We start from the raw sequence: 15,531 nt of genomic DNA, 5'->3' as shown, positions 1-15,531 counted from the left end.
AACAGTCTCCAGTCTCCCTGTGCTGTGCCCCCAACCCTGGCCCAGCTCTCCCTTTCTCCATTTACAATAATGTTCTAGGAGCCCATTGGTGACACTGTAAATATATCTCTGCTCGTCTTAGAACAGACCACCACAGCCCCACACTCCTGGGAAGTCCTATTCTGCCAATATGTATTCAGTATGTGCAGCAGAACCCAAATAACAGTGGTCTCACAGGATGGAAGCCTGTGTGTATCTCCCATGACAGTGAGGCAGGCAGTTCCAGGGCTGCTAGGATGGCTCTGCAGCACGAGGATGTCCAGGCGTCCAGGTCTCCTTGACCTTCCTTCTCTGCTGTCCCTGGGATGTTGCCATTGTTGACATGACCCAAGGTACCTAAGACCATGTTCATGGTCCAGGAGCAACCAGGGAAAGCAGGGAAGGAAGAAAGGTTTCTTCCCTTTAAGATCAAAATTTTAAAGTTGACATCTGCTTCATCATATTGGCCAGAACTTAATCAAAAGGATACAAGTAGTGGAGATTGAATGTTTTGTTTTGTTTTTTTACTTTAATTTCTTTCTTTCTTTCTTTCTTTATTTTGGCTGCTTTGAGTCTTCGTTGCTGGGCTTTCTCTAGTTCCGCTTAGTTGCAGTGCGGGGGCTTCTCATTGCGGTGGCTTCTCTTGATGCGAGCACAGGCTCTAGGCGCGCAGGCTTCAGTAGTTGTGGGGCACGGGCTTCAGTAGTTGTGGCGCACGGGCTTATTTGCTCCGCGGCATGTGGGATCTTCGCGGACCAGGGATCGAACCCGTGTCCCCTGCATTGGCAGGCGGATTCTTAACCACTGCGCCACCAGGGAAGTCCCGAATGTATTTTTAATCTGGGTGCCTTTGTCCAGAAAAAAACTCTATTACTATGGAAGAGACATGATTTTTGCTATACTTAAATTTTTTTAAATCAGCAGTGGAGAATTGTTATTATCAGTATCTTAAGCTGAGCCAGATTTGTATTTTAAAAATAGAATAATCTTAGAATATATTGCTAATTGATAACAAAATTGCAGATAGAATATGTGATAAATACCACCTGATAAAATTAAATCGCTCTCTATAACACTGTCGAAACTGTAACAGTTACTGTGTCCAGGGAGGGAATTTGGAAGGGTTTTGGATGGAATGGAGGAGAAAATTTACTTTTCACTGTATATCCTTTATGTCATATGAATTTTTTAAACTTTATGCATGTATTAGTAAGTTGAAATAAATGTTGAATGACCAAAGAAAACCCCACACTCATTTAGTAATCATTTATTAAGCGGTAACTAGATGTCAGGCTCTGCGCTGGGCCTCAGTGAGTGACACATCAAGGAACTCACGATGGAGTGAAATGACCTGGTAAATGCAACATAGTCTATAATTAGTTGTCGGGGAAACAGCTTCCAGGAGGGAGGGAGCTGATTGAGAGCATACTGTGTGCCGGGTGTGGTGCCCCCTGCCGGGCACATAAAGAAAGCTAAGGTCTATGGCTTGGTGACCTAAATGTCTCACCCCATGAGGGTCTGTGCCAGTCCATGACTTCCCAGGAGCCCCACTCTTATCCTGTCCCTGTGTGGGACGTGAGCTGAGGATTGGAGAGATGACCTTGGCCCATTTGGTCCAAAAATTAGTAGAAAGGGTTAGTTAGAGAACACAATTTCCTAATGAAGCTGAGTAATCAACACGAGAGAAAATCACTAAGAAATAATCTGGATGAAGGGGAAGAAACCAACATACTAGAATCACAAGGAGTGACTCTGGGATCCTGTATGAAAGTAAGATGGGAGGAATAATGGGAGCCCAGGGTTTGCTGGCAGGATGACACAGGGAAGAAAAATGTGGGTGACTTTAGTGACGGCACTTTCCTAGAGGTGTAGGAGGTTTGAAAAGTAAGGGGGCAAATATTCAGAGGGGACCCTCTCAGATTCCCACAGACCTGGAGAGAAACCTTTCCGATGAAAACATTGATTCTTGTATCCAGGTCAGTGCCGTGATAAACACAAGTCAGTTCTGCAGATCATCCTGCCTGAGGCGGACCCACAGTGACAATGACTGTTCAGTGACTGTGCAATCCGTGGCAGAGTCCTCACTACCTCGTGCTCCTGCTTCTCTGACCTGGAATGTCCCAGTGCAGACAGACTCTGAGATACCAAGGATCTACCCAAGGACCCCTGCCTCCTGGGGTTCACACCTTGTGGCTCTCCACCCCTGAGTGTGGGTGGGACCTGGGACTTGCTTCTGACCAATAGACTATGACAACGGGGATGTCACTCCTGAGATTAGATCATAGAAGAGCAAGACCCCATCTTGCTGGCTGACTTTCTACTGTCTTCACTGCTTGCAAGCTCTGAGGAAGGAAGCAGCTGCGTTGGAAAGTCCTACATGGCAAGAAATTAAGGTCAGCCTCCTGTCAACATCCAGCAGAAGTCTTAGGCTGCCAGTGTAACAGCCCACAAGAAACTACTCAGTCTTCTTCCCTAAGGCAACCCTTTCCATTTCTTGATGACAGACGTTCTGCTTTCTCTTTACCAGCATAATGTCAGCTTCTCTGTCTCTCCTAGTTGCTGTCCTCTCACTTCATCCAGGAGGCCCCAGAAGGGAGCAGCAGGCAGGGTGGGAGGAAGTGCTGGTGAGCAGGGGTGTGGCCAGACCCCTCCTCATGTGTCACCTTGGACAGCAGATGTTCCCAGAAAGTCAGCTGGAAGAAGAGCAGTCAGGGCAGCAGGGATGGGAAGGAGATGCGTGAACACCCCTGTGACTCTCAGGCCCACGAGGGGCCGTGGTTTCAGGCTGTGAAATAACACAGTGATGAGTAAACTCTGCACGGCCCCTGCTGGTCTTCACCCTTCAGCATCTGGAAAGCCCAGTTCACACCCAGATGCAAACACCACTGCGGCCCTACAGCCCAGATGTGACCCTCACTTCCCCCCACCTCCGGCAAACACACTCCAGCAACCAATGTAGAACCAACTCTCCTGTCACTTCAGACCCCATGGACACACCTATAGGGAGTGTGAGAAACGCAATAGACTCCCAGCCAGTCTCAGAGCCCAGAGGGGACAGGGAAGCTGTCAGAGCCCCCAGAGGAGGTGACCCTTAGTGAGGCTGGTGAACAGTGTACGGGAGTCAACACAGGAGAGTGAGTACAGACCTGGGCGCAGCAGTCAGACCGCTGCCTTAGAGTCATGGCTCAGCCAGCTGAAGGCCAGCCAAGCTCTCAGAGGCCTCAGTTTCCTTGTCTGTAAAATGGGGTTAATTGCTGTCCCTATCTCAGAGGACTCTTATGAGATTTAAATAATTTGATTCATGTAAGTCCCTTAAAATGGTATCTGACACATTTACTAAGGCAAAATCCTGGGAAGGAAGAGAGTCCATGCATGCAGCTCCTGTTTCTTTCTTCCAAGAGGATGAGGACCACTTCTCCCCAACACTCATCACCTCAACCTCTTCTTACTCATGTGCAGATGGAGAGCTGTCCTGTCTCTTATATCCCCTGAGGTGGGAGGGGCACCTGGAGAAGGCCAGGGTGGGGGCCAGGATGAGGACGCATCAGAGCAATGCACACCCACACACCACAAAAACACACATATGCATACAAAGGCCCACACATGCTTGTGTACACTCACCCACACACATATACACAAACATCCACACACATTTCTATACGCATGTGAACACACACAGACAGACACACATGCAGGTTACACTCTCCCTTCAGATTTGCCAGTTCATTGTAGGACTGGGCTTAATACTACTTCATCTTTGTAAAAAAATTTAGGATCCTGCAGGAGACGGACCTGAGAATTTTTGTCCCACTAGAAAGAGACCCATTCCCCAGGCAATCTGGTACTTTCTGGGCCTCATGTGGCCCTGCTCCTGGAACCCTCATAGAGGAGAAGGGGAGCTGAACTTAGATCAAGGTCCTGGAGTCCAAAGGCAGCCACGTACACTGGCCTGACCTGGAAGTGGGGCTCAGGGGATCCAGCAGGTCCCCAGCCTCCCAGCTCACCTGCACTTTCTCAGCTGGCCTCCCACCAGCCAGGGTCCCTCCAGGCTTTGCTGCACAACAGGATGCCTGCACGTTGGCTCCAGAAGTCACGAGGACAGGAGTTGCAATTCAACCCCTGAGGTGAGAGACCCTTGGGTCAGAACAATGAAACCCAGAATCCCTTCCTAACCTGAGTTCTTGGTGTTCTAGAGCACAGTTCTTGCAGGCAAAGTTCCAGCAATCTGAACTCCTGCAAACACAACCCCACTGACAGCAGCTGCAAGGAGAAGCTGGCCAGCAAGTGCTCCCTTGATGGGGATGCTGGCCTGGGAAGACGGCTTTGAGGAGGAAAGCAGAGTGAGGGGCCCTGACCTCACATCTGAGCCCTGACCCTGCTGAAAGTCCCCAGAAGGGCTCCTACTTCCCTGAGAAGAAGGTTCCGCCTCAGATCCCTCCACACCGGACCTCAGGAAGAGGGGTTCAGGCAGCCCCTGGTGCTGCACGTGGCACGTGTGTCTCTGCTCGTCTCCAGAAGGCAACACCAGGGCCGCCCACTTCTGGAACGTTCTGTCCTCTGAAGGCCTGGTCTCTACAAGCTCCATGGCCTGGGTCTGTTCCTCCTCACCACGCTGCCAGGTCAGGGTGACCTCTGAGGGTAGAAGTCCAGGGCCCAGGATCTCAGGGTGACCCCTCCATCAGGGCTGGGATGCTGTGTCACCTGTGCTCTGGAGGCTCCTGCGGGAGACAAAGCAGGGAGGGCTCAGGCAGGGCCTTGCTGAGTGGCATCGACTCCAAAGTTCAAGACACCGTAACTCCTGATGGTTTGGCTGCCAACCAGCACAAGGCAGGGACCGTCCTCTAGGCAGCGGGTGAAGGGAACAAGCACTAGACAAGCCAGGTCCAGGACGAGGAGGTGAGAACTCTGTCCAACATTCTCCTCCAGGATAAGATCCTCTTCAAGCACTCTCTTCCCTCTTTTTTTTTTTTTTTTCCCTGTCAGTGGTGTGCAGGGTTTTTTCTAACAGTTTTATGTTTCATAGTTTTTAAATCTTGTGACCAGACAAGTTTGTTGCCATTTCTACCATTTTGGACTTTATTGAGGCTTTCTGTATGGTACGTTGTAAACTTTTGGACAGTTCCAAACATTTGCAAAGAAGGTACATTCTCTGTGTTCTTGGAATAGGATTTGCTCTATCTCCATGAAGCTTTCCTTAGTATTTTTGTTATTTAGGTATTTTGTATTCACACTTATTTTTTGACTTCTTGGTATGTTATGGACTAGAAGCAATCACTCAAAGATTCCTATTAGCAATGAGTTTTTGCCCATTTTACTTGTATTCTTATAGTTTTTGCTTTTTATATTTGATACTTTTTCTCTGTTGACCTTTAAGGAGAGTTGTATCTTAATTGTGGATTATAATTTTCTTAGTAACATAAAACACCCTCTGTTGTCTTACTTAATAATTTTTTGCTTTGAATCCAATCCTGTTTGATAATAAGATCAAGACCTCAGATTTCTTTTATTTTGTATTTAGCTTATATATCTCTGCCCAGCACTTCCTTAATTTTAAATTTAAAGCCTTTAAAAATGTATATTTAAAGCTTAATTTTAATTTGTCTTGTTTATATCCTCAGGTAATTTCCTTAGACTTTGTAGTATTACTGGCATGTTTCAAAGACTTTCAAAGGCAAAAAATGGCTTTCTCTCTTTTTTAACATTGTCTATAAATGATATATTGGTGCGTAGAGAATCCTTGGATCATGGCCCTTTCTTCAGAACTCTATATATCTACTCTTTGACTCTGATGTTGAAACCGACCACTTGGAAAAGCAGCTTTTACTCTCTGACCCTTTGGTCCATTGCTGGTGTTTGTGCACATGCACGTGCTGACGATGGGAAATCATGCCTTTCTCTCAGGAGTTCTAACTGTGACTTCATTTTCTCTAGATATCCCCGGAAGAAGTTCTGGATTGAAAAGCCTATCAGTCCTCCAATCAAAAAGCAGACACAAGAATTTTCAGATAAACTTCCTTCTTTAGAGAAAGTACTCAAAGGATTCCATGGTAAAGGAAGGGGTTCTGAGCCTAGAAAACCTTCTTTCTTTCTCTATAATGTTTCCTTAGGTTTTGATTGTGGCCGTGGCTTCTCAGAGTTCCTTGCTCTTGTGCACGTCACTCACACCACGCAGGGACATTGGGGAGGGAATCTAAGCAAGTCCAAACCAGAGAGCATTCCACATGATAGTCTAAGAATGTTACCTAGACTAAAGCAGAATCATAGTCAATAGGTCTCAGAGTTGGTAAAAAGATATTTCACATTTAACAGTGAGGTAAAAGAAAATTGGGAGGCTATGGAAAACAGTGTGGCATTTCCTCAAACAATTAAAAACATAATTACCATATGATCCAGCATTCCCACTTTCCAGAGAATTAAAAGCAGGATCTCAAAGAGATATTTGCACACTCATGTTCATAGCAGCATTATTCGCCATAGCCAGGAGGTAGAAGCAACCCAAATCCATCCATCAGTGGATGAATGGATAAACAAAATGTGGCATATGCAGACAATGGAATATTATCCAGCCTAGAAAAGAAAGGAAATTTTGACACATACTACAACATGGATGAACCTTGAGGACATTATGCTAAGTGAAATGAGCCAGTCACGAAGGGACAAGCACTGTATGATTCCATTTATGGGAGGTCTCTGAAGCAGTCAAATCCACAGGAACAGAAAGTAGATTAGTGGTTGGGAGGAGAGGGAAATGCGTAGCTGTTGTTCAATGGGTAGAGAGTTTCAGCTTTGAAGAATGGAAGAGTTCTGGAAATTGGTTGCACAGCAAGTTAAATACGCTTAACATTAATGAACTATACACTTAAAAATGGTAAAGATGGTAAATGTTGTGTGTTTTTACCACAATTAAAAATTTTTTAAATTTAAAGAATACTGGGAGAATGAATCTAAAAGAGGTACCTTTGAGAGTAGAGAGAAATAGTGTGGTCTAGGACTAGAAGTTTAGGACTTAGTTTAACAACAGGGAATATGTCCACAGGTACCCTTTAACGAAGCACCAGGTGGGTTCAGCAGATGTTGGCTGGGATACTTACATGAACCACTTTACACTGGACAGCTCTGGGTGTCTCCTGAATTGATTTCTCTATTTCACTTGTGTTTTCATGGTGCTTTGTCACCTTCGAAAGTTATATTAGCCAACAGTAAGAGAATTTGACCTAGAAGATGTGGTGTCAGAATCGCTTACTGTCCTTTGGTACTTTTATTCTAGGAAAATTGATGAGGGATCTGGAATATAAAACAAGTGAGCAGCTGGAGGGGATAGTGGCTGAAGTTTGCTAATTGCAGGTTTCCTGTGAAGCTCCATTACTTATGGGTCAGCTCTTTCGATTTAAAGAGGAAGGTCTTCGTGTGACTAATGTATCCAAATTCTTTATCCTGAGATTTCAGATTTCAAAACCACAAACCTTTCCCCAGATTTGTGCAGCTGCAGTGATCCCAGTCCTTACCGTTTTTCCCTCTCAAGTCTCATCACACTGCCTGTGCCCTTGAAATTTCTGTGTTCTCTTCATTTTCCAGATATGGTTGGTAATAGTATGAGCACAAGGTCAAAAGCAGTTTCTGGCCTGGCCCCCTGAGGAGTCTCCCCCCATTGTCATAAAGGCCCCAGGACCTATGGGATAAATCTCATTTGCTGTCTTTTGTCATGCCACGCCTTTATCTCCTTGTCCCCACAGGGAGGATCATCCTGAATTCCCAGACAGCCAGTGGCTACCTCTCAGTGTTTCCAAATGGGAAGAGCATGATATTCACTGGCTTGTGGATGAACACATAGCAGCATGGTCAGCGATTTGATCCGGAGCCTGGCGTGCTGGGCAGTAAGGGCTTCACGTGGGGCAAAGTGTATTGGGAAGTGACAGTGGACAGGATCTGGTGGGGAGCAGAGGAGGAAGAAGAAGCAGTGAAATACAGGGGTGGAGCCAGAGGTGTGTTTGGCAGTAGCTACCTTGGTGGATTTCTAGGCATCCCTGATGGGTCTAGTTCTCCTGGATATAGAGGTGAGAAGGAGGAGTCGGAGGGGAATGGTCGCAGGAAAATGGAATGTGGCCAGAATTCTGCCTGGTGAGGGTGGCAAGAGAGTCAGTGGTGAGAAGAGGGTTTCTCAGCTACACCCCTGAGGAGGGAGTCTGGACTCTGCACCTGTCTTCAGCTGGGGTCTATATATGCACCGGCCCTGTGCCTTGCCAGATCCTGTCCTACTGTCCAAGGCTGACTGGAGCTGCTCTGGATTATGATGGTGGGAAGGTAACCTTTACCAATCCCAGAACTCAAGAGTTTCTCTATGGATTCTCATCTTCCTTCACTGGGAGAATTTTCCCTTTCCTGTGGCTTGACTGCATGAGATCCAGGCTTACGCTGAGACCCGGAGGGGAGACCTCCTGGGCACAGCCCTCGGTGTTTTCATTGATCCTCTGCTCCTTTACATCATTCCCAACTCTCTGCCTCAGCTAGGTGGTCCTGCGGGGTTTCTGAATGCACTTAGGTGACTGGAGCCTTATGGTAGTCAGGAGTCTCTTGTCCTCACTGCTTTGTCTCTAAACTGGGAGTCATAACGCTTGATCTGCTTTCTCTACAAGGGAATGGTTGAAATGTCTTTAAAGTACTTATTAAAATGCGTATTAATTATTAATTTTTCTCTTCTGTTGCCTTTGATTTGGTTCTTCACCTGCCACTGAGACAAAGGTATGAGAACGAGTGACTATATCATAGGACTGCAGCCCCTGCCACGAATAGGAATTGATTACAACATCCATATCCAGTTCTAGAGCACCTTTTCTGTCACATAATTTCTCCTGCCATCCTTCTAAGCAGCTGAGCAAACAGTAAATGTTTTGCAACTCATACCTGCTTACCATTGATACATTATGAGACTCGAGCTATCTGGAGTGGGAATTGGTTTATTTCTTTCTGCTATGTTCTGATAATTTTTGCAATAAGAATGGGGGAGTGGAAGCCATGTGAGGTTCAGGTGTATATGAGTTTTTGGAAGTCACTTGGTCCTGAAGTTCAGTCTTATATCAGCTGTGTTTTGAGATGGTAGAAATAGATACTTAGCTTAATATTAAATTAATAGTCTTAACTATAAGCACCAGAAAACAAATTTGGCTAATTTTAGAAAAAGGGAAATTTATTAAACGTTACTGTGGCTTTTAGAGTGTAAAGAGGGAGGGATATGTGTGCCTACCTGCTTGCAAATTCTGCCCCAAGGGAGCTGGGAGTCAGTGCGGGAGCTGCAGTGAGAGGGAGGAGCAGGTGGGGGAGTCATCAGTTGTTGAGAGGATTGTTGGGATAGTCAGTACGTAAACAGAACATATGATGCATGAGGACAAGCTAGTGGAGAGTGGGTGTGATCTGGTGGGGAGCAGAGGAGGAAGAAGTAGTGAATACAGACAGGGGTGGAGCCAGAGGTGTGTTTGGCAGTAGCTATCTTGGTGGATTCATAGACCCAACTGATGGGCATAGTTCTCCTGGATATAGAGATGAGAATGAAGGGTTGAGGAGGGAATGGTCTCAGGAAATTAGTGGATAGAACAGGCCATAGTTCTTCATGTAACTAACTCCTAAATCAAAATCTGGCATAAGGGCACCAGATTACCAGAGAATAGGATGCCTGCCTGTGCCCCAGCAACATTAAAGGTTAGGAAAGCGTGCTTTTGGCTTCTGTAATAAGAGGTGGTCTCATCAAGACTCACGTAGTTTAGCGTTCTCAAGACATGGGAGCAGATGCTAGCTGCCTAAGAAGAACGTCCCTTATTTAAACTGCTGGGTTCAAGAGATGTGGGTATACTTGCTCTGATAGCTCAGTTGTATAAGAATGTTTTGTCAAAAAAATATGACCAAACAACACAAGATTCCTATACCCTATTACTGTATCTATCAATACAAGCAAGTACAAGTCGATTGCTGACGTTGTATGTTCAGATCCTCATTATAGCAGGGACAAAGCAATGTGCAACCAGATTTTTTCTATACGGTGAGTGGCCAAAGGTTTTAACTATAATATTCAATTACAGCACAGTCCATGTTTCACTTACAGGACTGAAGGGAACAGATTTTATGGGTTAAGGATGTAGATAGAGAATGTTGCAGTGATTTTGGTTAGAAGTAAATATGAGATGAAATATGAGTAATTACTAAAGAATAGGGTCAGAATTTAGCAAGACAATGTTGAAACTGTTCCTCTTTAGAATGTTTCTTAAGTCAAAGATTAATGTTAATAAGATACTTATTAGACAGATAAATAGAAAAAAAATCAGGGGGCTTCCCTGGTGGCGCAGTGGTTGACAATCTACCTGCCAATGCAGGGGACACGGGTTCGAGCCCCGGTTTGGGAAGATCTCACATGCCGCGGAGCAACTGGGCCCGTGGGCCACAACTACTGAGCCTGCGCGTCTGGAGCTTGTGCTCCGCAGCAAGAGAGGCCGCGACAGTGAGAGGCCCACGCACCGCGATGAAGAGTGGCCCCCGCTCGCCGCAACTAGAGAAAGCCCTCGCACAGAAACGAACACCCAACACAGCCAAAAATTAAAAAAAAATAAATAAATAAGAAAAAGAAAAAAAAAAAGCTACCTTAGGATCTTTAATTTTAAAAAAGAAAAGAAAAGAAAAGAAAAAAACCAGAACAAAGAAGCCAAGAAGAGAAATTATGTCTGATACTAGAACTACAGGGAAGAGTCCTCTGGGGATACCAGATTCTGTGCCAAGAGAGTGACTCTGAGGGCCCGCCCTTCTCTCAGGACAACTAAGGCATCCAGTCTCTCCAGGGATGGAGGGGAAGACAATCCCCGAAGTAACTGATTAGCAGTTCCCTTTGACCCCGGCGGCAGCAATGGGCACTATACTCTGGGCGACTTTCTCTCTCTCAGGCCTTGTTCTCTGCCTCACCCTCAATCTGTCTGGAGGTCTGATTCCAGCTTTTCTGAGTTACTCGGCCCCCGCACAGGTCAGGACCAGAAGTGGTGTTCTCCAACCCAGAAACCTGGAGCCTCTTTCTCTGAATTGTCTCAACCTGAACTTACAGCTATCCAAGGAACAGGAGATTATCCCAAACCCCAAGTCCAGGCTGGTGTCTTTCTCCCCCCAACTCAACTGTCCTGTCTGTTCTCAGGATGGTCACATGAGTGCTGCTGGAGTGTCCCATGAGGGATGCAAAATGTCTGAATTTTCTGATTCATCCCCTCAGATTCCCCCAAAGAGACATGCAACCCATCACTCTATCTCTGACCGTGAGGTCACCCTAAGATGCTGGGCCCTGGGCTTCTACCTTGTGGAATAACCCTGATCTGGCAGCATGATGGGGAGAACCCAACTCATGGCACAGAGGTTCTGGATAGAGAAAAATATACCATGCTAACACTAGTCTAATGAAAGCAAGAGTAGCTATATTAATTTCAGACACAGCAGACTTCAACACATGGAGGGTCATCAGAAATAGCAAGAAAGGCGTCACATACTGATAAAAGAGTCAATTCTCCAAAAAGGCATAACAATCTTTAATGTGAATGCACCTAACAACAGAGGGTCAAACTCTGTGAGGCAAAAACTGATAGAATTGATAAGAGAAATAGATGAATCCACTCTTTTAGTTGGAGACTTCAACAGCTCTCTCTCAGAAATGGACAGAGCAAGCAGGCAGAAAATCAGTAAGGACATAATTGAACTCAAAACACTATCAATCGACTGGATATAATCAATATCTATACACTACTTCACCCAACAACAGCAGAATACACAGTCTTCTCAAGCTCACATTAAACATTCACAAAGACAGACCACATTCTGGGCCATAAAACACACCTTAACGAAAAAAAATTTTTTTAATAAATTTATTTAGTTTATTTCTGGCTGCGTTGGGTCTTCCTTGCTGTGCGCGGGCTTTCTCTAGTTGCAGCAAGCGGAGGCTACTCTTTGTTGTGGTGCGTGGGCTTCTCATTGTGGTGGCTTCTCTTGTTGCAGAGCATGGGCTCTAGGCACACGAGCTTCAGTAGTTGTGGCTCATGGGCTCTAGAGCACAGGCTCAGTAGTTGTGGCGCACGGGCTTAGTTGCTCCGCGGCATGTGGGATCTTCCCAGACCAGGGATCGAACCCGTGTTCCCTGCATTGGCAGGCAGATTCTTAACCACTGCACCACCAGGGAAGTCCCCACCTTAACAAATTTAGAAGATTAGAAGTCATACAGAGCCTGAACCAAGATGGCAGAGTAGAAGAATGTGCTCTCACTCCTTCTTGTGAGAACACCAGAATCACAACTAGCTGCGGGACAATCATCGACAGGAAGACACTGGAACTCACCAAAAAAGATACCCCACATCCAAAGACAAAGGAGAAGCCACAATAAGATGGTAGGAGGGGCGCAATCACAGCAAAATCAAATCCCATACCTGCTAGGTGGGTGACTCACAGACTGGAGAACACTTACACCACAGAAATCCACCCACTGGAGTGAAGGTTTTGAGCCCCACGTCAGGTTTCCCAACCTGGGGTTCCGGCAATGGGAGGAGGAATTCCCAGAAAACACACTTTGAAGGCTAGTGGGATTTGATTGCAGGACTTTGACAGGACTAGGGAAAACAGAGACTCCACTCTTGGAGGGCACACACAAAATAGTGTGTGCATCGGGACCGAGGGCAAGGAGCAGTGAACCCAGGGGAGACTGAACCAGACCTACTTGCTAGTGTTGGAGGGTCTCCTGCAGAGGCGGGGGGTGGCTGTTCTTGTGGGGACAAGAACACTGGCAGCAGAAGTTCTGGGAAGTACTCCTTGGCGTGAGCCCTCCCAGAGTCAGCCATTAGCCCTACCAAAGAGCCCAGGTAGGCTCCAGTGTTGGGTTGCCTCATGCCAAACAACCGACAGGGAGGGAACCCAGCCCCACCCATCAACAGTCAAGCGGATTAAAGTTTCACTGAGCTCTGCCCACCAGAGCAACACCCAGCTCTACCCACCACCACTCCCTCCCATCAGGAAACCTGCACAGGCCTCTTAGATAGCCTCATCCACCAGAGGGCAGACAGCAGAAACAAGAACTACAATCCTGCAGCCTGTGGAACAAAAACCACATTCACAGAAAGAGAGACAAGATGAAAAGGCAGAGGGCTATGTACCAGATGAAGGAACAAGATAAAACCCCAGAAACACAACTAAATGAAGTGGAAATAGGCAACCTTCCAGAAAAAGAATTCAGAATAATGATAGTGAAGATGATCCAGGACCTCAGAAAAACAATGGAGACAAAGATCGAGAAGATGCAAGAAATGTTTAACAAAGACATAGAAGAATTAAAAAACAAACAAACAGAGATGAACAATACAATAACTGAAATGAAAAATACACTAGAAGGAATCAATAGCAGAATAACTGAGGCAGAAGAACGGATAAGTGACCTGGAAGACAGAATGGTGGAATTCACTGCTGTGGAACAGAATAAAGAAAAAAGAATGAAAAGAAATGAAGACAGCCTAAGAGACCTCTGCGACAACATTAAACGCAACAACATTCACCTTATAGGGGTCCCAGAAGGAGAAGAGAGAGAGAAAGGACCAGAGAAAATATTTGAAGAGATTATAGTCGAAAACTTCCCTAACATGGGATAGGAAATAGCCACCCAAGTCCAGGAAGCGCAGCAAGTCCCATACAGGATAAACCCAAGGAGAAACACACCGAGACACATAGTAATCAAACTGGCAAAAATTAAAGACAAAGAAAAATTATTGAAAGCAGCAAGGGAAAAAGGACAAATAACATAGAAGGGAACTCCCATGAGGTTAACGGCTGATTTCTCAGCAGAAACTCTACAAGCCAGAAGGGAGTGGTATGATGTATTTAAAGTGATGAAAGGGAAGAACCTACAACCAAGATTACTCTACCCGGAAAGGATCTCATTCAGATTCAATGGAGAAATCAAAACCTTTACAGACAAGCAAAACCTAAGAGAATTCAGCACCACCAAACCAGCTCTACAACAAATGCTAAAGGAACTTCTCTAAGTGGGAAACACAAGAGAAGAAAAGGACCTACAAAAACAAACCCAAAACAATTAAGAAAATGGTCATAGGAACATACATATTGATAATTACCTTAAACGTGAATGGATTAAATGCTCCAACCAAAATACACAGGCTCGCTGAATGGATACAAAAACAAGACCCATATATATGCTGTCTACAAGAGACCCACTTCAGACCTAGGGACACATACAGACTGAAAGTGAGGGAATGGAAAAAGATATTCCATGCAAATGGAAATCAAAAGAAAGCTGGAGTAGCAATACTCACATCAGATAAAATAGACTTTAAAATAAAGAATGTTACAAGAGACAAGGAAGGACACTACATAATGATCAGGGGATCAATCCAAGAAGAAGATATAACAATTATAAATATATATGCACCCAACATAGGAGCACCTCAATATATAAGGCAACTGCTAACAGCTGTAAGAGAGGAAATCGACAGTAACAGTATAATAGTGGGGGACTTTAACACCTCATTTACACCAATGGACAGATCATCCAAACAGAAAATTATAAGGAAACACAAGCTTTAAATGACACAATAGACCAGATAGATTTAATTGGTATTTATAAGACATTCCATCCTAAAACAGCATATTACACTTTCTTCTCAAGTGCGCACAGAACATTCTCCAGGATAGATCACAGCTTGGGTCACAAATCAAGCCTCAGTAAATTTAAGAAAATTGAAATCATATCAAGCATCTTTTCTGACCACAACACTATGAGATTAGAAATGAATTACAGGGAAAAAACCGTAAAAAACACAAACACATGGAGGCTAAACAATACGTTACTAAATAACCAAGAGATCACTGAAGAAATCAAAGAGGAAATCAAAAAATACCTAGAGACAAATGACAATGAAAACACGACGATCCAAAACCTATGGGATGCAGCAAAAGCAGTTCTAAGAGGGAAGTTTATAGCTATACAAGCCTACCTCAAGAAACAAAAAAAATCTCAAATAAATAATCTAACCTTACACCTAAAGGAACTAGAGAAAGAAGAACAAACAAAACCCAAAGTTAGCAGAAGGAAAGAAATCATAAAGATCAGAGCAGAAATAAATGAAACAGAAACAAAGAAAACAATAGCAAAGATCAATAAAACTAAAAGCTGGTTCTTTCAGAACGTAAACAAAATTGATAAACCATTAGCCAGACTCATCAAGAAAAAGAGGGAGAGGACTCAAATCAATAAAATCAGAAATGAAAAAGGAGAAGTTACAACAGACATGGCAGAAATACAAAGCATCCTAAGAGACTACTACAAGCAACTCTATGCCAATAAAATGGACAACCTGGAAGAAATGGACAAATTCTTAGAAAGGTATAACCTTCCAAGACTGAACCAGGAAGAAATAGAAAATATGAACAGACCAATCACAAGTAAGGAAATTGAAACTGTGATTAAAAATCTTCCAACAAACAAAAGCCCAGGACCAG

The 15,531-nt window shown here is 44.7% G+C and overlaps 1 protein-coding gene across 1 annotated transcript in view; it reads right to left on the bottom strand.

The window, feature by feature from the left end:
- Positions 1-1,270: 1,270 nt before the first annotated feature.
- Positions 1,271-15,531, bottom strand: part of LOC137772982 (HLA class I histocompatibility antigen, alpha chain G-like) — a 75,005-nt gene continuing 60,744 nt past the window's right edge. Inside the window, 1 exon segment of the mRNA XM_068557236.1 lies at positions 1,271-2,803. Within this exon segment, the coding sequence (XP_068413337.1) occupies positions 2,671-2,803 (133 nt within the window). The 3' untranslated portion in view covers positions 1,271-2,670.

Source organism: Eschrichtius robustus, chromosome 12 (genome assembly GCF_028021215.1).
Source record: "Eschrichtius robustus isolate mEscRob2 chromosome 12, mEscRob2.pri, whole genome shotgun sequence".
In the NCBI taxonomy this organism is placed as follows: domain Eukaryota; kingdom Metazoa; phylum Chordata; class Mammalia; order Artiodactyla; family Eschrichtiidae; genus Eschrichtius; species Eschrichtius robustus.
This window is presented reverse-complemented; position numbering and strand designations above follow the sequence as displayed.